The sequence below is a fragment of the Amblyomma maculatum genome, chromosome 1 (genome assembly GCF_055883805.1).
Source record: "Amblyomma maculatum isolate TAMU_Amacu chromosome 1, ASM5588380v1, whole genome shotgun sequence".
Lineage (NCBI taxonomy): Eukaryota > Metazoa > Arthropoda > Arachnida > Ixodida > Ixodidae > Amblyomma > Amblyomma maculatum.
Window position 1 is genome coordinate 96,256,768 of NC_139344.1, and position 25,234 is coordinate 96,282,001.

At 44.1% G+C, this 25,234-nt stretch overlaps 3 protein-coding genes across 4 annotated transcripts in view; 2 read left to right on the forward strand and 1 right to left on the reverse strand.

The window, feature by feature from the left end:
* The window catches only part of PIG-O (phosphatidylinositol glycan anchor biosynthesis class O), a 69,959-nt gene extending 67,162 nt beyond the window's left edge, over positions 1 to 2,797 (reverse strand). For both annotated transcript variants that reach the window (XM_084588610.1, XM_084588609.1), the window contains exon 1: positions 1,923 to 2,797. In XM_084588610.1, coding sequence (XP_084444736.1) covers positions 1,923 to 2,510 — 588 coding nt within the window. In that variant the 5' untranslated portion in view covers positions 2,511 to 2,797. The remainder of the gene's footprint in view (positions 1 to 1,922) is intronic.
* Positions 2,798 to 4,035: 1,238 nt separating this feature from the next.
* LOC146203246 (cyclin-dependent kinase 2-like) lies at positions 4,036 to 9,459 on the forward strand. Its single transcript, XM_084588611.1, has one exon. The coding sequence runs from the start codon at positions 4,113 to 4,115 to the stop codon at positions 5,043 to 5,045; it is 933 nt and encodes a 310-aa protein (XP_084444737.1). The 5' UTR covers positions 4,036 to 4,112; the 3' UTR covers positions 5,046 to 9,459.
* Positions 9,460 to 20,733: 11,274 nt separating this feature from the next.
* On the forward strand, positions 20,734 to 23,720 carry LOC146203247 (uncharacterized). Its single transcript, XM_084588613.1, has one exon. It carries the CDS (start codon positions 21,228 to 21,230, stop codon positions 23,136 to 23,138), a length of 1,911 nt encoding a protein of 636 aa, XP_084444739.1. The 5' UTR covers positions 20,734 to 21,227; the 3' UTR covers positions 23,139 to 23,720.
* Positions 23,721 to 25,234: the final 1,514 nt, after the last annotated feature.

The window sequence follows — 25,234 nt, forward strand, 5'->3', positions numbered from 1 at the left end:
GTACTGTGCAGGTGGGACATACTGGGGTGGAAGCAGCTAATGTGTGGCACTCCTGGAAGGCGTTGGTCGATGGGAGAGGGTTGCAGAGACGGCATGCTATACAACGGGAGAGACGTGGCTCTTCTAGAAGGCGACGGTTGGTGCAAAGGTCAGCACAAGGGGTCAAAGGAATTGGACAGTAGGTGGGGAAGGGAGTACATGGGAACAGCACACTATTTAGATGATGAGGAGGAGGTTGGGGGTGGTGCTTCTGGAAGGTGACAGCAGGTGGAGTGGTAGGTAGAAGATGACAACACCCTATGTAGTGAGGGTATTGTAGGAAGGCAGCGCTTTCAGAGGGTGCCGATCAGTGGGCAGGTGCATACATAGAAACTGCATCATATCAATTGGGAAGATGGAAGGGGGCAGGGTGACCCATTCAAAGGTGAAGACTTCATTTGCTGGGACTCATGCACAGGGCGACGGATGCTAAAAATGCCGCCATTTTCGGGAAATGTCGATCATACCACTAATGCAGTAAATGAAAGAAAACAATATTGCTGGCCCCCAACCCTTTTTCCAGTCTCTGCGACAGTGCCACGCGATGTGTTTCACCCACTGCAGCAGCTGGGGTACACACCATAGCTTGGTATCGAAGCGGCACCTGGCGCTGGTTCTAATTTAGTATGACATGCATAAATTAGGAATGACAATACAGAGATTATCGCGGTAAGCGATAGAGCAGACGGTGCCATTAGATGGCACAGAATGCAGTTTTGGTACGCTTTCCGACATCCCGCAATATCATGATTGCAACAGTACTTATTTAAATATGTACATTTTACCTGAAGGCATCATTGCAGAGGATATTTTGCAAGAAAAATGAAGAATGCACACTGACTGCATATGGAAGAGTAGATACAACAACACATTGGTTAGAGATATTATGGCTAGAAGACATAAGACAATGGCTGCACAACACAGGCATAAACACCTGGTAGGGTGTGAAAACAAGAACTGAAGAAAACATGTTCTAGCCTGCGATAATTTGTCATAAGAATTCCTAAAATCTTTTTTGCAGCTGTTTTCTCCCTAAGGTAGCATAAGTCGTTGGATTGAGATATGCACTGAAGATAGTGCCAGCCTTTGCTTACTACCCAATTAACAAAAGAATATTATCAGAGTTTAAGTGTCCCATGAAGTGCGGGGTTCCAGTCCATGACGCTGAAAAGTGCATAACAAAGCATGAAGAACCATGTTTAATAGCCCCTAGCTAGCTTTCTTTTTTTCTTCATGAGGAGATTGTCTTAGGGTTTCACACTGCATAGTCTAGTAAAAACAAACAAGAAAAGAATTCGTTTGAAGCAGAAAAACAGTTTCTAGGTGTAGTTTGTTCACAGAAAGTGTTGCGAGCTCATTATGCGCACAACTTCTATGGGATCTCAGCCACAACACCTACAGTTTCACGCTACTTTTTACAATTTCTTATGTACAGTCATGGACAGAAGTCCTGAAGCCAAACGATTTTTGTCTCAGCCGCAAAATGAAGCCATCAAAGTGTCATTAAAGAACGAATTGCCGTGAAATGCTATCAGACAGTTTCTGGCTGTGATAATAAATCATTTCCCGGCTGTTTAAATGCCTTTTGGCATTTAATGATGGCGTGACGGGTTCATTTTGCGGCTGAGACAAAAATCCTTTGGTTTCAGGACTTTTGACCAAGACTGCACATATGGGTAGCACGAGCAGTATGGAAAACTAAACTAGCGAAATTAAACGTGGGAACAAAACTGAACGAATCATAGCCACTTCACTAACGCTGCTCTACATCCGAAATGCTTGTAATACTGACTTGCACTCCAACAACAATACTCAGCTTTTGAAAACCGACACAAGCCAGCAGCTACAGCTGCGACAGCCAAATATTACGGGTATAGCCTTACCTTGACAACAAACGAAGGGTACGGGTACGCACGGGTAAACTTCCCTGGGAAGAGATTCACCCACGCGTCATCACCCATGAAAATTACTTTCTTACCGATACTGAACAACTGGTGGACTAAATTATCTTCCCGCACTTCAGTCTGGTAAAAATTCGTTCCTGCGTCAATAAATGTAGGAAGGCCTCCAGTCATCAATGCCTTCAGCCTTTGCACGGTTGTGGTAGGAGCGTCAGCGACAAACTTTAACAGTGCAGAGCGCTCAGGGCCACTTTTAGCAGACAATTGAGAGAAGACGGGCATCTTGTTCCGATAACGTTCGTTCTCATCCCATGGAGGCCCATACAGAGTAAATTCCAGCTTCAGGGCATCGATGAGCAAAATGACTACTTTCTTGAACTTCGCCGGATTCCAGCAGTGCATACTAGACAAGGTCGTGAACTCGCCAGAGGACCGGTAGAAGACTGCTTTGTCGGAACACCCACTATGTTCTTCAACTGCTTGTCTTTGTAGCAGGAAGCCGCAACAAAACAAGCAGACACCACAGGCAGCAATGCCCACACCAACTGCTAATGCCACAGAGCGGTACATTGTGTTTTCACGAAACACAGCCTACGCAAGGATTGGTGAGCATGTTACGATGAAGGGCACACGAGTATGCCGAACAGAACTTCCGGAGAGCCCTACCACGAGTCCGGCATTCAAATAATGACAGACGAAAACTTCATAAACGATACGCAAATAGGCAGTAGCTCTTTCACCTCAATGTAGGAATTTTACGGGAGATTCTAAGAATGCGCAACTGGCACTGACTGGGCGATCAGAAACCATTCAAACATTCTGCCTACGGTCAAGATCCGCTTTGTGGCCACTACTTCGAATTGACTTGGATTTATGTCTTATCAAAAGTAAGAAATATTTTGTTTCTTAGACAACAATTTTAAGTGACTAATTATAAACGATATTTATTTGCTTCCTAATTGTTAGTGTTGTGTTTTTGTTTATATCGTTTTTTGTTTCTGTTTGGTAGATCAGCAACCGTCTGTTTGGTACATCGAGATGCGGCAAGCGCTAGCAGAACCCTCGACTATTAAACTCCAAGAACCTTTCACTTGATAATAAACTTTAATAATTCATTCACTCTGCGCTTTTTCATGAATAGTGGTTGCTTTCACGTCAGGCTTGGTCCCTCTGGCGGCTCTAGCGGCTCTAGCACTTTAGCTACAGTATACTACAGTCATATTCTAGGCACATAGAGTTATGCTACAGTGGCTAGACTGTACTTTAGCATCTACCTTGCGACAGCGTTGCCATCTGGTGAAATTCGCCACCAGGAAATCTGAAGAATTGTTAGAGCTCCTGGTGTCCAAGTCCACGAACTACCACCACTACTACACCAGACAAAATCTGGTGATATCTGGGGGAAAACCACTCACCGACGCTGCTGTGCAAGCGGCCGCTCAATCTCAAGAGAAGCAAACCTGGAAGTTATTGAAGTGCAACACACGATAATTGTTATGCATCTTTGGAGTGAGCTGGCCAGCTTCGACGGCAAACTTCCAGAGGACTGTGCAACTTATGTGTCGAAGGGTCAACGTTTTCAAGTACGAAAACGCCATAGGTGAAAAGCATTACAAGGAACTGGCATTGTATGCACTGGCCTGTCTTTCATGCCCAGTGTCAAATGCAGCAGCTGTGGAGCGAGTCTCAAATCACATGTGTGAAGACCATGTACCGAAGCAAGAGATCGCTGAAAACTTTGGATGCCATTGTACGGATTCGCTCAACATTAGCCTTCAGGCAGATGTGCCAATTGGTCATGATCACCGTGGTCATGATGTGCTGCATGAAATTCGTTATCGCCGATGGTACGCTCCGCAGGTTCTGCAATTCTACCATTCTATCATGGGTTCCGCTCAGACATATATGACGTTCAAAGTGATGATTAGGGACTGCACGACATGCTTTTATTTTAATAGAATGAGTGATGGACAGCTAATTCTTGGTCACTTTTAAGCATTTTATAGCAATTTGGAAAAATCTGGGGAAATCTGGGGAAAATTTGCCGATCTAGCAACGCTGTGTAGCGATCATCATCTCGCCATTTGCGCGCGCAAATGTGCATTCGCTACATGCTCGCCGAAGCCTTGCAGTTACAGGGTTACAGTGTTCTCTTTCTGTGTTCAAGCCTTAATGGACGACGGATTCAATGAGAAGTTTCAGAAAATTGAGAAAATTGGCGAAGGAACCTATGGCGTGGTGTACAAGGCCCGTGATAACACTACAGGAAAGTACATTGCCCTAAAAAAAATACGGCTTACTCATGAAGCTGAAGGTGTACCGAGCACTGCCATACGAGAAATCGCCCTCTTGAAAGAACTCTGCCACCCGAACGTTGTGCGCCTTCTTGATGTCGTTCCTCATGACAAGAAACTGTACCTCGTTTTCGAGTACATGTCGGAAGACCTCAAGAAACACATGGACAGAGCAGTGTCAACTAAGACCCCGATGACCGCGAAGCTGGTGAAGAGCTACCTCTGGCAACTCTTACAAGGTATCGCCTACTGCCATTCTCACCGCATCTTGCACCGTGACCTGAAACCACAGAACTTGCTTATTGATCTCGAAGGGAACATCAAGTTGGCCGACTTTGGCCTGGCACGCGCTTTCGGAATGCCTTTACGCACCTACACGCACGAAGTTGTTACGCTGTGGTACCGAGCACCTGAGATTCTGCTCGGTGCGCGCTTTTATTCAACGTCCGTCGATGTGTGGAGCATTGGTTGCATATTTGCCGAAATGCTCATGCTCAAAGCACTCTTCCAAGGCGACTCCGAGATCGACCAGCTCTTCCGCATCTTTCGTACCCTTGGCACTCCCGACGAGGATTCCTGGCCGGGCGTAACCAAACTTCCTGACTACAAATCCACTTTCCCGCGCTGGGAGCCGCAGTCGCTTGTGGACATCGTCACAGGCCTGGACGCCGACGGAGAGGACCTCATTCTAAAGCTTCTCATGGCTGATCCCGGGGCCCGAATACCAGCGAAAAGAGCGCTCAGCCACCGATACTTTCGAGACGTCACCATTCAGCGGCCTGTGCTGGCCATGGTGAACCATCGTTCTTAGATTGGCGTATGCCTATCTTCACCACTTACACCTTATTTTATTATCAAGTTGTGATTCCTACTTTTTTTCTGTTTGTTTGTTCTTTATTATATAGTGTTCTACAACTTTATCGGAACCGTCTTGGAAAATTTTCCCGCCTAGACCGGTTCCGATAGAGTTGTAGAACACTATACAATATACTTTGTTGTGTACTTGCTCTACAATAATGATTAGCACCGTTTTTTTTTTTTTTTTTTTTTTTTGTCACGTCTGGCGATGAATTTTCTGAATTAAGCACTATACCATGTACGATTCCCTTTATTATATTTGCTCTCCAATGAATTGGTTGAGTTTTGCTAATGAAAGGCTACATTTGCTATAACTTTACTGTGCTTGCAATATAATGGGTTCATTGACCCTATTTTTTTTGTGTGTGTGATGTTTTTGGCAATGAGTTTTGTTAATGAAATGCATCAAAAGCTGTTCCAATGCTAGATTTAGGTTAAATACAAGGTAGCAGTGTAGGGTTCTCTCGACCAGCTCTTCCGCATCTTTCGTACTCTTGGAACACTTTCCCACGCTGGGAGCCACAGTCGCTTGTGGACATCACAGGCCTGGACCCCGACGGAGAGGACCTCATTCTAAAGCTTCTCATGGCTGATCCCGGGGCCCGAATACCAGCCAAAAGAGCGCTCAGCCACCGATACTTTCGAGGCGTCACCATTCAGCGGCCTGTGCTGGCCATGGTGAACCATCGTTCTTAGATTGGCGTATGCCTATCCTCACCACTTACACCTTATTTTATTATCAAGTTGTGATTCCTACTTTTTTCTGTTTGTTTGTTCTTTATTATATAGTGTTCTACAACTTTATCGGAACCGTCTTGGAAAATTTTCCCGCCTAGACCGGTTCCGATAGAGTTGTAGAACACTATACAATATACTTTGTTGTGTACTTGCTCTACAGTAATGATTAGCACCGGATTTTTTTTTTTTGTCACGTCTGGCGATGAATTTTCTGAATTAAGCACTATACCATGTACGATTCCCTTTATTATAATAATCTCCAATGAATTGGTTGGCACTTTTTTTTTTTTGTAATGTCTTAGAGGATGAGTTTTGCTAATGAAAGGCTACATTTGCTATAACTTTACTGTGCTTGCTCTATAATGGGTTCACTGACCCTATTTTTTTTGTGTGTGTGATGTTTTTGGCAATGAGTTTTGTTAATGAAATGCATCAAAAGCTGTTCCAATGCTAGATTTAGGTTAAATACAAGGTAGCAGTGTAGGGTTCTCTCGACCAGCTCTTCCGCATCTTTCGTACTCTTGGAACACTTTCCCACGCTGGGAGCCACAGTCGCTTGTGGACATCACAGGCCTGGACCCCGACGGAGAGGACCTCATTCTAAAGCTTCTCATGGCTGATCCCGGGGCCCGAATACCAGCCAAAAGAGCGCTCAGCCACCGATACTTTCGAGGCGTCACCATTCAGCGGCCTGTGCTGGCCATGGTGAACCATCGTTCTTAGATTGGCGTATGCCTATCCTCACCACTTACACCTTATTTTATTATCAAGTTGTGATTCCTACTTTTTTCTGTTTGTTTGTTCTTTATTATATAGTGTTCTACAACTTTATCGGAACCGTCTTGGAAAATTTTCCCGCCTAGACCGGTTCCGATAGAGTTGTAGAACACTATACAATATACTTTGTTGTGTACTTGCTCTACAATAATGATTAGCACCGTTTTTTTTTTTTTTGTTTGTTTTTTTTTTGTCACGTCTGGCGATGAATTTTCTGAATTAAGCACTATACCATGTACGATTCCCTTTATTATATTTGCTCTCCAATGAATTGGTTGGCACTTTTTTTTTTTTGTAATGTCTTAGAGGATGAGTTTTGCTAATGAAAGGCTACATTTGCTATAACTTTACTGTGCTTGCTCTATAATGGGTTCACTGACCCTATTTTTTTTGTGTGTGTGATGTTTTTGGCAATGAGTTTTGTTAATGAAATGCATCAAAAGCTGTTCCAATGCTAGATTTAGGTTAAATACAAGGTAGCAGTGTAGGGTTCTCTCGACCAGCTCTTCCGCATCTTTCGTACTCTTGGAACACTTTCCCACGCTGGGAGCCACAGTCGCTTGTGGACATCACAGGCCTGGACCCCGACGGAGAGGACCTCATTCTAAAGCTTCTCATGGCTGATCCCGCGGCCCGAATACCAGCCAAAAGAGCGCTCAGCCACCGATACTTTCGAGGCGTCACCATTCAGCGGCCTGTGCTGGCCATGGTGAACCATCGTTCTTAGATTGGCGTATGCCTATCCTCACCACTTACACCTTATTTTATTATCAAGTTGTGATTCCTACTTTTTTCTGTTTGTTTGTTCTTTATTATATGGTGTTCTACAACTTTATCGGAACCGTCTTGGAAAATTTTCCCGCCTAGACCGGTTCCGATAGAGTTGTAGAACACTATACAATATACTTTGTTGTGTACTTGCTCTACAATAATGATTAGCACCGTTTTTTTTTTTTTTTTGTCACGTCTGGCGATGAATTTTCTGAATTAAGCACTATACCATGTACGATTCTCTTTATTATAATAATCTCCAATGACTTGGTTGGCACTTTTTTTTTTTGTAATGTCTTAGAGGATGAGTTTTGCTAATGAAAGGCTACATTTGCTATAACTTTACTGTGCTTGCTCTATAATGGGTTCACTGACCCTATTTTTTGTGTGTGTGTGATGTTTTTGGCAATGAGTTTTGTTAATGAAATGCATCAAAAGCTGTTCCAATGCTAGATTTAGGTTAAATACAAGGTAGCAGTGTAGGGTTCTCTCGACCAGCTCTTCCGCATCTTTCGTGCTCTTGGAACACTTTCCCACGCTGAGAACCGCAGTCGCTTGTGGACATCACAGGCCTGGACCCCGACGGAGAGGACCTCATTCTAAAGCTTCTCATGGCTGATCCCGGGGCCCGCATACCAGCCAAAAGAGTGCTCAGCCACCAATACTTTCGAGAGATCACCGTTCAACGACCTGTGCTGGCCATGGTGAACCGTCATCCTTAGATTGGCGGCGCATGTTTATCCTCTCCACTTACACCTTATTTGATTATCAAGTTGTGATTCCTACTGCCGTTTTTCATTTGTTTGTTTGTTCTTTATTATATACAATATACTTTGTTGTGTACTTGCTCTACAATGAGTTTATTAGCACCGCTTTTTTTTTTTTTTTTTTCACCATCTGACGATGAATTTTCTGAGTTAAGCACTATACTATGTACGATTCCCTTTACTATATTTGCTCTACAATGAATTATTTGGCACTTTTTTTTTTGTCATGTCTTAGAGGATGAGTTTTGTGAATGAAAGCTATATTTGATATAACTTTACTGTGCTTGCTCTGTAACGGGTTCACTGACCCTGTTTTTGTGTGCGTGTGTTGTGTGTGTGATGTTTTTGGCAATGAGTTTTGTTAATGAAATGCATCAAAAGCTGTTCCAATGCTAGATTTAAGTTAAATACAAGGTAGCAGTGTAGGGCTCTCTCGACCAGCTCTTCCGCATCTTTCGTACCCTTGGCACTCCCGGCGAGGATTACTGGCCGGACGTAACCAAACTTCCCGACTACAAATTCACTTTCCCATGCTGGGAGCTGCAGTCGCTTGTGGACATCATCACAGGCCTGGACCCCGACGGAGAGGACCTCATTCTAAAGCTTCTCATGACTGATCCCGGAGCCCACATACCAGCCGAAAAGAGCGCTCAGCCACCGATACTGTCCTAGGGGATGGTTTTGTGTATGAAAGGCTATATTTGCTATAACTTCACTGCGCTTGCTCTGTAACCGGTTCACTGACCCTATTTTTGTGTGTTGTGTGTGTGATGTTTTTGGCAATGAGTTTTGTTAATGAAATGCATTAAAAGCTGTTCCAATGCTAGATTTAGGTTAAATACAAGGTAGCAATGTAGGGTTCTCTATAAGTAACTCTTCACATTTAGTGTTCAAGTTACAATGTTTACAGAGGTATTTGTTTCTTGTTTGCAGAGACATAAAAGTGTACTGTCATTTGCTGAAGATGAAACCTTAACAAGCAGGCGTTTACAGTCTTAAACAAAACCTGTGACTACGATTCTACACTGAATTCTTCCTGCTACCAAAAGAAACAATGCACATAGCATGTTACATGAAGCTGTATTTACATTGTGAGGCTGGGATCTATGTTCATAAATAAGTTATAAAATAAGGGTTTCTGTGAATAAAGAGACTATTTTCAATGCAATAAGGCTTCTCAGAGACTTGCTTTGTCTTCTGAAGCCTGTTATTCATTGGCAAAAAGCATTCTCTTGCTTGGTGGCTTTAGATAAGTTGATTTAACGGGCACATTTCAAGCTGATATTGAATATGAGAGCAAACACAAGCACTTGTGACACTCACTTGTCTTTGCTCTTATGTTGGTTTTTACTTTTAAAAGGTAGTACTACAGTGAACTCATTAATTTGGTAGACACCAGAAGAAATGTTCAAATAGACAAAGTTTGTATTATTGAATACCAATTGCATCACAGTAATTTTATGTAATGAACACCTGCGTGGTGGTGGTGGTCTGCATTTGATATGAAACCCAAGTGAGAATGACTGTGTTTCCAGGTTTCATCGGGTGCTTTGCTTTTGTGCACACTGTTGGGAATGTTGAAATGCTCCAAAATTGTAAAGGCATCTGCTACCCTTTTCACAGTGCAGCGCAGTAGCAGTGGCAGTGGTGCTTCTTCACAAAACAGCCCTGTCACATTTAAGAATGCTTCACTGCGCTGTCACCACGGGGAAGCAAGCAATACAGTGAAACTCGTGACCAGCGTGCAGCCTCAGTGTACTGAAAGTGGCACATGGATGCACACAAAGGTTATATGCATAAGCGTTAGAACAGTGTGCATGGGATGGCATGACTTTAAAGAAAACGAAAACGAAATTATGCGACATATATTTTGGAAATGGGGAAATGGTAAACTATTTAATCAGACGAAGATTTGGTAAAGAAGCACCAAAGAATGCAAGCCTCCAACCCAACAGACAGGGTAGAACTGGCAGAGCTGTCAAAGCTAATCAATAGGTGCAAAGTGTCTGACATACAAAAGTATAATATGGAGAAAATCGAGCATGCTCTAGAGAAAGTGGTAGCCTCAAAGCGGTGAAGAGGACATTAGGCATAGGCAAAAATCATACCTGTGTACTGAGAGACAAGGCAGGCAGTGTCATTAAGATAGTCAAAGTAGCCAAGGAGTTCTATACTGAACTATACAGTAACAGGTATACAGGGCAATATTGGGATTGGCAGTAGTGAAGAGCAATGATGTTCCGCTAGTAGCGAAGGATGAGGTTAAGTTTTAGAAGCTATGAAAAGGGGGAAATCAGCTGGGGAGGATCAGGTAACTACAGATTTGTTGGAGGACGGTAAGGATATTGTGCTAAAGAAACTGGCCACCCTGTATACGTAATTCATGATGACATTGACAGTTCGGGACAACGCTAACATTGTCTTAATCCATAAGAAAGGAGATGCTAAGGATTTGAAAAATGCAGACTAATCAGCTTGCTATTCATTACATACAAACTATTTACTCGGGTAATCGCTAATAGAATCAGGGCAGCCTTAGACTTCAACCAAAGGATCAGTAAATTTTTTGGGGAGGGCACTCTTCAACGATCATATCCATACTATCAACCAGGTGACAGAAGAGTGCTCGAAACATTACTAGCCTCTATAGATAGCATTCATCGATTATGAGAAAACATTTCATTCAATAGAAACTTCAATCGCCATGCAAGCATTGCAAAATCAGGGTATAGATGAGCCATATGTAAAAGTACTGGATGATATCTATAGTGGTTGCACAGCAACCATACTGATTCATAATGAAAGTATTAAAATTCCCGTAAATGAAGGTATTCGGCAAGGAGATATAATCTCCCTATACTTCGTTTCATACATCAGGTGCAACGCAGCGAAAGCTACGCAAGTAGTCCGCAAGAAAAAAAAAAGGAGGCGTATCACTACACGCTCGTTTTGTAGCCTAGTGGTTCCTGCGGAAACGGGCTCTATTCCGAGTATGCACGTTTGCAATAGCTTGATTCGCGTGCCTAGACATCTTCGCAGTGCGGATCTTATAGAAAAAATGCGCACCGAAGAACCATTTTCTCAAAAAGAGATGCGCAGCGCGGAGGGCACAGCCAGCGCCATCTAGTGGCACAGCTGGCAGGTTGTGGGGCAGCGAAAACTCGACATGAACGAAAACGACATAAAAAGCATACAAATTCACCGAATCCGATCCTTTCTCCCTAAAAAAGGTGCTCTTTATGAAGTTGATGGCAAATGTAAGATGTATTAAGCTTGCAGACCAAATAACTATTATTTTCTCTCGTCAAGAGCAGGTACTATTTTTCATCGCGAATGCAGAAAGCGCGAACAAGAGCTGTAGCTTTGGCAGTGTTGCACTTGATGTATGAAACGGAGTATAGTACTATTGACCCTTTGCTTAGAAGAAATATTCAGACTCGGAATAGGAGCACTTAGGGATAAAGGTTGATGGAGAATACCTCAGTAATCTGCGATTCACTGATGAAATTACCTTGATAAATAACTTGGGAGATGAACTGCAAAGAATGATTGATGACCTAGACAGAAAAAGCAAAAAGGCAGGCCTTAAAATCAATATGCAGAAAACTAAGGTAATGTTCAACAGCCTGGGAAAGGCACAACAGTTTACAATAGGTAGCAAAGCAGTGAAAGTGGTAGGCAAATATGTCTACTTAGGACAAGCAGTCACTGTGGATCCATACCATGAAAGGAAAATAACTAGGAGAGTTGGTATGGAGTGCATTTGGCAAGAAGTCGCAGATCTTGACTAGCAGCTTACCAGTATCGCTCAAGAGGAAAGTATATAACAGTTGCATCTCACCGGTACTCGCCTATGGGGCTAAAACGTGGAGGCTAACCAAAAGGATTTTGCTTAAGTTGAGAGCAACGGGATGAAAAATGGTAGGTGTAACGTTGAGAAGCCTGCAGAGTGGGTCAGAGAACGAACTCGAGTTATATTGTTACATATACGCCATTGCAGGAGGCAGAAGACAACAATCAACAACAGAAACAGAAGACAAAGTGGTAGCAACGGTTGATGCTAAAAGAAGGTTGGCGCTTGCCAGTACATTCACGCAACTCATCTGTTGTGTTTCTTGGACCAACCTTGCCACGTATCACCTTGGTGGAGGTGACTAAAGATGCCCGTGCCCACAAATAAGCCCATTTACGCTACCAAAAGCTGGATTTACACAGTGGCTGCCACCTACATGAGGTTACGTCAACAACAGCCTCTATGACTGAGGCAGCCCCTACCACCGCGGCAACATCAGCTCAGCCAGTCGTTCTCATGAAAATTCGCCACCCTCCCATTTTTAATGATGAAGACAAGCTAGACGTTGACGGTTGGCTGGATGAGTACAAGCGTGGCAGCAGGAACAGCCACTGGGACACGACCATCCTGCTGGCTAACCTTAATTTTTATTTGGAGGGAACAGCTCGCACGTGGTTCCAAAATCACAAACAAGAGCTGGTGACCTGGGAAATCTGTAGGACTTGTTCAGGAAGCCGATTGGGCAGGCTCTCGCAGCAAAAACAGAACTTTCATCTCGTGCCCAATCCCCCACGGAGTGCTACCTTGCATACATTCAAGATGTGCTTGCGCTGTGTCGCAAGGTGACAGCTCCATGATGGAAAGTGAAAAGGTAGGGCATATATATCATCAAGGGTATCGCGGATGACGCATTCAACATTCACTTCTGTACGAATTGCTCTACCGTCGACTCAGTGCTTCAAGTCTGCCGAAAATTCAAGCAGGCTAAACAATGACGTCTCTTGCATCGTTTTGAGCACTTTCTGAACACGGCGACATCATCCTGCAATGACCTGGCCCTCTGCAACAGTCTCCTCATCCAACAAACATGACTCTGATCGTCAGGTGAGAGCTCGAGGCCTTAGCTCCTGCACCAAGTTTCCACTTCCCAACACCGTGGCCATGATACAGGCCGTTGTCCGCCGGGAACTTGCCAATGTCGGCCTCTTCTCGAGCCCCGTGCCGCCCCCTTCACCATCACATCCCGTTCCTCTAGTGGTTGCTGCACCATCACATCCCGTTAGTGGTTGCTGCAACCACCAACCAAACCCCACACGTCGCTACCTTGCGCACCTCAGACAACAGGCCAATTTGTTTCACTTGCTGTTGAGCCAGTCACACTTCGAGTTATTGCTATAGCCGTACCTTCCCCACCCGTCGCTCCTATTACAACGCTGATCGTCAGTACTACTATGGACCTCAAGGTTTCCTGGCCGCACTGAGGAGCTCTGCCCGAATATGATGGACCTGGACACTCAACCAGATGAGCTTCACACCGAAGCCGTCCCAAGTGTCCGTCGCTCCAGCCGATCTCCATCTCCACAGCCTCATCGCTCCAGTTTACCGGTACCCCGTTGCAGCTCCTGCCCATCATACGCCGCCACCTACTCGGGAAACTAGGGAGTGCAGCACCCCAGAGTGACGCTGCATTATTGACCCGGACTGCAATCTCTTTACTGACCCATGCACCGAGACGTAATCTCATCGATATACTTGCTGACGTAGTCCCAGTTGCCCTTATCAACACTGGCGCCTACATTTCTGTTTTCAGTTCCTCGCTCCTTCGATGCCTCAAGAAAATTCTCGCACCCGCTACCTCATCTACCGTTCGTGTTGCTGATGGCAACACAGCTACTGTGACTGGTATTTGTACTGTGAGAATTAGCACTGCCAACCGCCACATCCCTGTGCTATTTACAGTCCTCACCAGTTGCCCTCAAGACATTATATTAGGCCACGACTTTTATTGTGAAAGCAATACTACTCCCATTTTCAGCCCTTCACGCAGCCACGGTCGGCAGATGAGTTTGACCTTTAATGACCCCAGATGGCTGTGACATCATACCAGCTGTGAGAGATGGGCTACCAAGTCGAGTCGTAGGGTGGCGGTGGTTGGTAGACACGGCGTGCCGCGGATGAGATGATATCACTGTGACGTCATACCAGCTGCGAGAGATGGGCTACCAAGTTGAGTCGTCGGGCGGCGGTCGATAGGCACGGTGCGCTGCAGCTGAAACAGCGCTGTTACCGAGTGGAGGCGCTGCTGTCACCTCTTCTCTCGCAGTAGAGAGGAGGAGGAGGAAAACGATGGGTATATAAATGCTTGCGCTTGCTCAGCTGAGGCACGCACTACGCATCCTGATAAACAGAAAGAAAAGTCATGCCACCTCAATGAAGCCAGGAAACGACAGCGGGCTACGGAGACAGATGAACGGGAACAGCGTCTCGCTCGATGGCGCTCTCAAGGTGTGCAGCTAGACGAGCGCGTCGCGCTTCTCTTGAATCGTCCTCAATCGGTGACGACTCCGAATGGAATGTAATGGATGTTTTGAACAGTGAAGACTTTGTGTTGACGTGTTCACTCAGCAGCCAAGAACGTAGGAATGCAACTAGGCGTCAACGACGCGTGTATCCTGTGTTAATCGTACGGTCAACATGGTACACCACAATTGGCTACACTACGAGCTGAACTATAGCGTAGCCATGCTTTTATTGCTTTCGCAACCTACCGCGCTTAACTAAAGCTAAGCCTCAGCTAATTTTATTTAAATGCACACTCCGCTCTCATTGACTGTTCTTCTGGACTGCTTCATCTAGACCTGCCGCTTTGTCCTGACAAACAAGCTCCTCCAACTTCAATGCTTCATCTCCACTCCATTACATTTATTTGCCTGCCACCAGAAGCCGCTAATGATGTGCTCATGTCGCCTTTTCCCTTCGTTCCTGATGGCGACTACGTTGTTTGCTCTATAACCGATGCGACTCTGCAGCGTAGAATCACTCTCCCTTACAACATTATGCACGTAACGAACAACCACACTTATATTCCAGTCTTGAACATCAACTTTTTTGTGTAAGTGCTTCCCGAGGGCATTTCTCTTGCCAGATTGACCCCATTGTCTGAATTTAATGTGTCTGCTCTTTTACCTGACCCTAATGCTAAAGTACCGCAATGACCTGGACCATCCCCACCTCTAGAAGCCCGCATATCAGGAATGGTTGTTCTTGACTTGCGTCATAATCGTTACGAGCCTTCTGACTTCGTACAGTGATATTTTTTATTTTGGTGACCGCCCCTTGGGTCAAACGCCCCTAGTTACTCATCACATCGATACCAGAGACGCCAGCCCTATTCACAGAAAACCTTACCGAGTCGCCTTTTCTGAACGTCGCGTCATACAAGATGAAGTAGACAGGATATTGGCAAGAGACATTATAGAGCCTTTGAGCAGCCCCCGGGTGTCACCTGTCGTGGTTGTAAAAAAAGACAATACCTGGAGGTTCTGCATTGATTACATACACCTTAATAAGGTTACAAAGAAGGGCTTTTACCCACTGGCCAGGACAGATAATGCTCTCGACTGCTTGCACGGTGCCAGCTATTTCTCGATTGATCTTCGTTCCAGTTATTGGCAGATTGCAGTCAATGAACGGGACTGAGAGAAGACCGCCTTCGTCACTCCCAATGACCTGCACCAATTCAAAGCGATGCTTTTTGGCCTGTGTAATGTGCCTGCAACATTCGAGCGTATGATCGACTCTCTTTTACATGGCTTCAAATGGACGACATGCTTATATATGTCATCTTGATGACGTCATTGTATTTTCTTCGACCTTCAAGAGCCATCTTCATCACCTTGATGCCATTCTTGGAGTCTTCCGAAGAGCTGGCCTTCAGCTGAACCCGAAGAAGTGTGATTCTAGGGGAAATTAAGAAGAAAAAATCGGCATGGGTAGGACATGTAGTGCGAAGAGAGAATAATCGATGTCGTCACTAAGGATAACAAATTGGATTTCAATAGAAGGAAAGCCTAGCAGGGGCCGGCAGAAAATTAGGTTGGCGGATGAGGTTAAGAAGTTTGCAGGGGTCAAGCGGGCGCAGCTAGCGCAGGATTGTGTTAATTGTAGGAATATGGGAGACCTCTTCGCCCTGCAGTAGGTATAGTAGTGCAGATAATTATAATGATTTTAGACCCTACTTGTGGAGATGAGATGTGCATTTCAGTTTCCTGTCTGCTAGTGAATTAAACCAGTTGGCATACAATTAAGGACAACATGTACTAGTCATCAAAATTGCCAATCTTCTGTCCTGGAGATCTTTTTGTTTATGATAGTATGGTACTGCCTATGTGATATGGACACATTGAGAAAATACTGATTCATGATATGCAGAAATACTTGCTATTTTAATACCTTATTTTTCGATCTAAGATGCCTCAATGCCCTTACTTCTGCTTTAAGCATGGGGGTGCCTTTTGTACCATCCCACGCTGCGATGTTCCTCTGTACTATCCTACGCTGCCGTGTTCCTCTTGCAAAGGCATATATGTTGCGTCCCATTCGAGAGTTGCATGCATCGAGCAATATGCTTCATTGATGGTCTCTCTGCAATGGCTTTTTAACAGCAATAACACAACTGAACTTGAAAAAGGCAGAATGTATCTTTTTTTCCTCCAGGCAGTAATGATACAATTATTTGCTGTCCGTTTTATGTGCAATCGAGTCACTGCAGCTGCACATTGACATCCTATCACCAGCTGACGTGTTAGGTATTTTCTGTGCTGGCTGCAATGAAAATTAGTCCTGGGTATTTTATTTTTCTTTGTATTCATAACGCAAAGCATAAAGGCAACTGAACTGGGTAAGATTATGCTACATTCCTCATAGAAATGTGACGACTGCTCGCAACACCAGTTCCACGCTAGTATATCAGCTAGTGTAATGGGAGAGATGAGTTGCAAGAATAAAAGCATTCTTGTGCTCTTATTTCTTGTGAATTTATTTTTTTCTATTTTTTTTTGTTCACAGAAAAATAAGGGATATATATTTGCATATTGCTCTGGAAAATGTTAGTGCAGGTAGGTTGATAATGGTGCGATTGCATCTTGCTGGTCTGTAACTAATAGTCATGGTACTCAGTAAATTGTATCTAAAGGTGATCTTTTGTTGGAAACAAAAGAGGAAAAAGGTAGAAAGTATTAAAAGTGACTGATTGACCTGTCAAAATCAAACTTCACCATAACCAACAACCATCACTTTTCTTTGATATTTTGCAGATATAACAAAAAAAAGGTGGGAATTTGTGGTTGAAGCTTCTAAAAAACAATAAAATTAAGCTGAAGTAGGTTCTCCACGTCCGGTTTGAACCAAAAAAGCTTAATATTCTTAGCATGCAAAGCATAGCTAGCCAACTGTTAAGTGCGATTTAACACAGCGAAAGTTCAAAATTAACTAAGGAAGCGAGAGCTGTTAATCACTATATTGTGAGCCACCACTCAAACAAACATCTTTATTTCAGCCAGTATGTGGAACTCTGCTTGTGATCTTCTGAACACCGCTGAATGGTGACAATGATGCGCATGTACAGGGGAAAGAGGTGAAAGTTCGGACACCATCTCACAATATATAGGTTTATTAGCTGTGTGTAGGACGCAGACACGAAAATGTGAATAGCAGTTGTGAAAAATATCATGCCCCAGCTACCGTGGTGATTGAGCACAAAGTCCTATATAGTTGCCATCAACAAGCAGACCGTGTGATATGACCCACGTCCTTTGACCTGTGCCTCTAGCTCTACAGTGTGGTAGCCAAAGATAGCATGACAAGCCATTTCAATGGCGATAGCAATTTAATTTTACAAGCATAGCTCCAAGATCTATCATGCGCAACTTAATTACTGCTAAAAAACTGGCCACATTAAAGACAGCAAGATGGACTTTGAAACACAGAGGATTGCAATATTAAATCGGTGAAAAAAGCGAGTAACTCATTCACCTTTCATCTTTATATGTGTATATATATATATATATATGTGTGTGTGTGTTCTCTGAAAAAAAAAAAAAGCTGCGCTCTGTAGTAAACACTGGAAAAAGTCAGCGAAATTTCTGAAAATAAAACTCAAAAGTCCAGTGCCTATTGATGGCTGAATGGAAGCATTTCCTCTAAACTGGTTAGGTACTCCTTTATCTCGGTGGTTCTTGACTACCTTTAATCTCCCTTTCCATGAAGACATGCCGTTGGCCCTTGTAAAGTAATTTGCTTTCCCATGCAGCACAAATAGGCCAGGTTCACGTGGGACCCCCCCCCCCCCCCCCCCCCTCTTAGCGGATATAGTTCATCTCAGGGATCATGAATTGTTGCAATTTTTTTTTTTAATGAAAACAGTCGTAAAAGCCCTCTTAGCTAATACAACAACCACTCAAATTGTACCCTGCAAAAGCTGCCATTAAATCATGCCTGGGTGGCATTTGCCATTATAAATGTTGAGAAAGTATAGCTGCCCCAGAAAATTGTATCTGTATAATATATGTCTCTTGGAAGCAGTAAGCTCTCTATGAAAGCTTTAATGTGCTGGCACATGTGCTGGTGAACGCATGGGGAGTTTGTTGCATAGCAGAAACATCAGTGGCATAGTGGGCAGACTGAATGGCTTTTTCTTGCAGAAATATGAATAATAGTTGCACTTGTTCTTAATGCTAAAAGTCAATATTGCTATGTCGAGCTGACCTGCAGGTTTGAGCCTTTTTGCAGCACATGGGTATATATCTTAATACATTGCAGTGTCTGCAACTTGCGTAGTCTGCTTTGCATCTTGGCACAGTATATCGGGCTTAACACTCAAAAGTGACATTGGGTATAAGAGACACTGTAGTGAAAAACTAATAATTTTGATCACCTGTGACTCTTAATGTAGTAAGGAGTAAAAATGGTCCAGTTGTGTTGAATTCATAGTGAAGACAGTGCAGAAGACAAGAGGACAAATGAAAAAAAAGAGACAAGGTATGAAGACATGACAAAAAAATATACTTTAAGAGAATTAGAAAAGAAAAAATGGGGAGGGGAGGAGATGGGTGAAAGATGCACAAATAGCACCGAGCAGAAAGGCTGCGTAACAAGACAATACATATGGTACCCTATATACCTAAAAAAAGAAAACGCCACAAACAAGGAACATTTGAAGGACGCTAATCCTACAAGTTAACTAGATGTTATTTCTTTTACAGTTAGCCCACTGATGGTATTATTAGACATGATCTGTATGGTTTGAAATGCAATAAGCTTCGGTAAATTTATAAGTTGCTTCTTACAAGTGTGTTGCTAACATTTCTCCTTGCTCAAATTAAGGGTCCACACCCTTTACATTCCAGTGGTCAACCAAATATGAAGACTTTGATTCTATGCGCGATGATTTTCATGTTCTTTCAGTCACACACTCAGACATTTTGCTGTTTAACCCATGTAAGTCTTCCACAATTAGAAACCGGGAGTCCATACACCACAGCCAATTTGCAAGAGACAAACCCTTAGGGATGACATGTTTTAGATGGGGCGTGGTGTGAACAGTTAGTTGGGTGGGTGCATGGGTACGTAGACAGACAGATGGACAGGTGAGTGAATAGATGGGTGAGGCCCTTTACAGAAAATTGTTACGTGTTCAATTGTTTCCTCCTCTTCATCATATTGTCGCCCACCATGACCCTTTTTGTTCTCTTCCCCTTCCCTAGTGCAGAGTAACAGGCCAGATATTCAACTTCCCAGCTGACTTCTCTGCCTTTCTAAGCAATAAACTCATCTATCCATCCCCCTCCACACGCACCACATAACATACCTCTTTTCGTACTTGCCTCGATACATCTTAGTCCGCAATAGTCCTGTACTAACCTCAAACTAAAATGAGCTACCCCTAGAATTGTCGTAGATGTTTTTTTTAGCTATTTCCTGCTTCAATGTTCGGTACATTTTCAGTGCTGATTTGGTCTGCACCCCTACTTTCCACAGACCCTCCTCTGTTTCTTTAACCTTTTTCCTTAACTGATAATTCCCGTTTCATCCCTCTACTGCTCTCCAAATATTAGCTTCCTAATATTTTAGCTCCCTTTCTTCATTTTTGTCAACATTAATAGAATATCCCTATATACAGGTAGCTGAAAACTTGCCTAGACCACCACTTTTTTCCCATTTTTAGCAATCGCTTCTAAAATTCTATTTTGCATTTAGCCTAATTTCCCGTCCTCAAATGATGACCATCCCAAGTCTTCTTGTACCCCCTGATTTGGTGTACAGTCAATTCAGGATATACTGAACCTGAATGTATCGAATTATATATTGCTTATAATTAACTTTTGGAAGATCCCCTTGAACATCCCGTGCAAAAGTATAGGAATGGTGCTCGCATTTATCGAACTCCTGTACAACGGAACGTTCAATATATTGAACTCCACACCGCCGGGGTGGCGCAGTGGTTAGGGCGCTCGACTATTGTGCCCAAGGATGCGGGATCGAATCCTGGCCTCGGCGGCCGCTTTTCGTAATGCTGTCGTAATGTGGTTATAATTTTACTGTAGCCATGTAGAGTGCAACTGAAGCACGCAAAAGCTACCTGTATGCCGGCCACTCCATGCTTCCACGTCGCGTGTAGCAGATGACGTGCCTGGCAAGGAGCAAGAGTTGACTGCAGCGTCGTTAGTAACGTTGGTCTGAGCCATAGAGTTTCTTACTCTCTGAGCACTATACTCCATTTGATACATTAAGGGGAGACACGGGGGTTTGCGGCCGAAAAATGACCAAAAAATTGACTTTTCAAAGTATTTTTTTTCCGAATCTAGATGTTCTGAGGAACCCATACATAAAATATTATAACTGTCAGTTAAGTATTTATTGACTTATTGCTCTTCAAAGTCATCAATGTGACAGTTTTCCTCGCGAAAATGACTGAAAAAACGGTCAAATTCAAAAGCGTGCCATACAAGAACGCCGCTGCGGAGCGCCACCATTTTGGTTTCGTTTGAAGCATGAAGCTCTCTGCTATCCGTTTTTAGTGGGAAACCGTGCATGCGTCTGGCAACAGCAGAGCCACAAGCCAGTAAAAAAATAAAGAATACTCGCACCGCATTGGCGCTTTTGTGTCACGTGCTACGAATCCTGCCTCCCTATTGGACACTGCGAAATCGTCTGCTAAAAAGATAAAAAAAAAACGCCATCGCGTCCGCCATTTTGGATTGAGCTTTCTCGAACACGCTACAACGCTACGATGGCTGGTGGTAATAGAAAGTTCCGCACTGCGCACGCATTCGGAAAGAAGAAAAAACGACGGCAACCGCGCCCGCAACGGCTGCAGTCACGCGAAATGCTGCCGGATGCACCGACATCGGAGACCGCCGACACTTCGAGCCCTGCTGCGGCATCGTCTCAAAATGCTGCAACAACCGACGGAGCCGGGAGAGCCGTCCGTGTAGACACGCCTTTTCTGTCCGACGCCGATAGAACAGAACTAGAACATCGCGCAACGGAGGCACAGCGTGAACTTTCGTCAGTTTCAGGCACTCGGCGAAAGCGGTCTCTTTTGGGATCAACGATCGAAGATGCGCCCGCGTCAGGAACGCCGTTCACTGTGCTAACCCTAACCTCCGTGAACGAGCTACTTGAGTGCGTGAAATGCAAAGTGTGCGGCGGTTCCGTAAGCATTGCAAAAGGTGAGCTGGAATTTGGGCTTGCTGTTAAGCTCGCGCTCAATTGTGAAGTCTGTGGGCAGGTGAAAACCACTTGGAGCTCGCCTAGGGTAGGCACGAACGCAACCTGCAAGCCTTTCGAAGTCAACGTTCTCGCCGCGCGTGCTGCTGCAAGCACGGGGAACGGGCAGACCGCGTTGAATGACATTTTCTCCGCGCTCAATATTTCGCGGCGTGGTATGCACTGTAAAACATACCAAGACTACTTGAAAGGCAAGTTAAACCCTGCTGCTCTGAACGCTGCCGCACAAGTGATGATTGACTGTGCTGATACTGTGAAACTTACCTACCGAAACCTGAACTTTGGACACACGGGAAATATAGCTGTGTCGTTCGATGGAACGTGGCTCACTCGGGGCCATTCCTCACATGTATGTGTTGGAACTGTAATTGAGCTTTTTACGGGCTATGTTCTCGATTTTGTGGTTTTGTGTAATTTCTGCCTGGGATGCCGCTTTGGTCCTAAGGAGGGCGAACCAAACTTTGAAGCGTGGCAAGCGGGCCACAAATGCCAGAAAAACACCTCCAGCAAGCCAGGTGAGATGGAAGTTGAAGCAGCCAAGATTCTGTTCAGCCGGTCAATTGAAAAGTATGGACTGCGCTATGTAACCATGCTTTGTGATGGTGACAGCCGCGCCTTCAACAGTCTTCAAGACGCGAATGTGTACGGATATGTGCAGATTCAAAAAGAAGACTGCACCAACCACGTCAGCAAGAGGATGGGAACAGCACTTAGAAACCTAGTGCATAAAAGGAAGGGAGAAAATGGACCAAGCCTCAGCGGGAAAGGAAAGTTGACTGGTGAGCTCATTACAAAGCTCACCATGTACTATGGCTGGGCACTGAAAACGCACCAGGGTGACATTGACAAAATGCACAATGCGGTGCTTGCTACATATAGCCATGTGACATCAACGGATGCAGAGCCAAACCATAGTCTCTGCCCTCAAGGGCAAGAATCCTGGTGCAAGTATAACCAGGCTTTGGCTAAAGATGAGCCACCACCAAAGCACCGCTATAATTTGCCAGAGTATGTCGCAGCTGCACTGAGGCCTGTTTTCATCCGCCTCTCCGACAAGAAGTTGCTGCAGCGCTGCCAAAGGGGAAAGACCCAAAACTCAAATGAGAGTCTCCATTCCATCATTTGGTCCCTGGTGCCCAAGACTAAGCATGCCTCATTGTTTGCAGTGCAATCTGCTGTGGCCGAAGCAGTCATTAGATTCAATGCCGGCAAGGAATGCGCTACCAAAGCCATTTTGCAGCAGCTGAGCGTGAACCATGGCACTACAGCCATTGAAAGGTCAGCCGAGAAGGATAGGCGTCGGCTTGTGGCATCTGATGCAAAGCATGCACGCGCAGAAAGCTTCCGCAGCGCAATGAAAAGAAAGCGCACAGTTGTAAAAGACAGTGATTACATGCCTGGTGCATTCTAGAGGTCAGCCCTTTCGTATCCATGGTTGCTTTTGGCCATAATAAAGTTTTATGGTGTTCTAAAACTTATTTTCTTGTTTTCTCAAAATGGACTTTTTTTCCACGCTGACAACCCTTGCCCACAATATCTTGAGATCTACTGGCCCAATTTGCATCATTTTTGTTGCATTTGAAAGCTTATGAGATGCTTTCTGCAATCATACTAATACATTTACATATTTTTGTGCATAAATATAAATAGCAGCCAATTTATCTGGTTCAAGAAAATCTCATTTTCAGACTAGAAATTTCCAAAGTCTGTAACTTTTTTGGGGATTGGTTTAAAATTATGCCTATGCTATGGTTGCATTCCCTGGTCCTTCTAGAGCATGTAAATGTAAAATATAGGCCAGTATTTGCATTGCAAGTTGCCTTAATTTTGGGCAAGGTGGTCCAACATGACACATTGAATATCTTCACATCTATATAAGTTAGGTAAAATCCAATTACATATTTGTTATCAGCAGAAAAATCTACATCAGCAATAAAAATTTCAACCTTGTAGCTTAAGAAATAAGGAAAAAAGGTCAAACCCCAGTGTCTCCCCTTAAGTGCTTTTGTTTGCGCTCTCCGCGTCCGCAATGAAAAATAGTGCCTGCTCTTGACGAGAGGAAATAATAGTTGCTTTGTCGGCAAGCTTAATACATCTTACATTTGCCATCAACTACATAAAAAGCATCTTTTTTAGGGAGAAAAGATTGGATTCGATGAATTTGTATGTTTTGTTTGTAGTTTTCGTTCATGTCGCGTTTTCGCTGCCCCGCAACCCTGCCAGCGGTACCCTCCGCACTGCGCAACGCAGCGACCTCGACTGCCTCTTCGGAGTAGATTTTTTCTATAAGATCCGCACTGTGAAGATGTCCAGGCAAGCAAAGCAAGTTATTGCAAACGTGTATGCTTAGAATAGAGCCCATTTTTGCAGAAACCACTCGGCCACGAAACAAGCGCGTAGTGGTACGCCACCTTTTTTTTCTTCTGGACTACTTCGTAGCTTTCGCTGCGCTGCACTTGATGTATGAAACGAAGTATAGTGTTGTCAAAATTTTATACGGCGTAGGTAAATGATCTTTTTTAGACCTTTGGAGAAAACAGGTAATATAGATATTTGTTGATAATGATAAAGCCAATGTTAGTAAAAAAAGCAAGGAGTGGGCTAGGCGACAAGCACAAATTCAAAATACCTTCGCTGAGGTCAAGATGAAATTTGCGAGGGTAGGGCATGCAATGTGGAAAGTAATAAACTGATGGTCCCAGAGATAAATGCAGTTGGATGTGCCAGACTTGCATGGGGGAGTAAATCTGCAGAAATAGAGTGACAGCGCATTGCACCGAACAGGTTTTATTGCAGCTAAGAGTTGGCATTTGCCCCGAAATGAAATAGAGTGACAGCGCATTGCACCGAACAGGTTTTATTGCAGCTAAGAGTTGGCATTTGCCCCGAAACAAAAAAAAAGTCGTTCCTAAAATGTGTTTCGTTATTCACTGCGAGTGTTCAGTCTAGGATTTTATCTTATTAGTACCTATTGTCTAACGTGTTCTATTATTGCGTCGCTTCGCGGTTCTTTACAGTGCTTCATATGCGAAAAATTGAATGCCCGTTAGAGTGTTGCAGTGCGTATGTTTTCCATTTTTTTGTGTTTCTGATGTTTTTCATTTTGTATAACGGTCCCATCAACTCACCCACTACTGTAAGAGCCTACCAAGGCTTACAGTATGCTTAAATAAATAAAATAAAATAAATAAACATCTAATGATGGTTTTACAGAAGTCAGTGAACATTGTGGGGCTTACACTGGCTTAATGGCTGGAAATGAAATAGTTGCTTATACTTGCTGCTTTATTTTACTTTACTTAGATGAGGATCCCAAAGGCCTGTTGGACCAGAGGCTAGAGCAACTCGAGCAAGGGCTGCAAAGGCTGAATGAGTTCCGTGCTGAAAGTTCAGTGACGGGGAGCTCTCTGGACTCTGTTCCTTGAGTTTGAGAAGCGTGCCACTGAGCCATCACGCCTGAACAACCGGGATATGCGGAGATGTGGTATATGCGGGTTCGAGACAGAG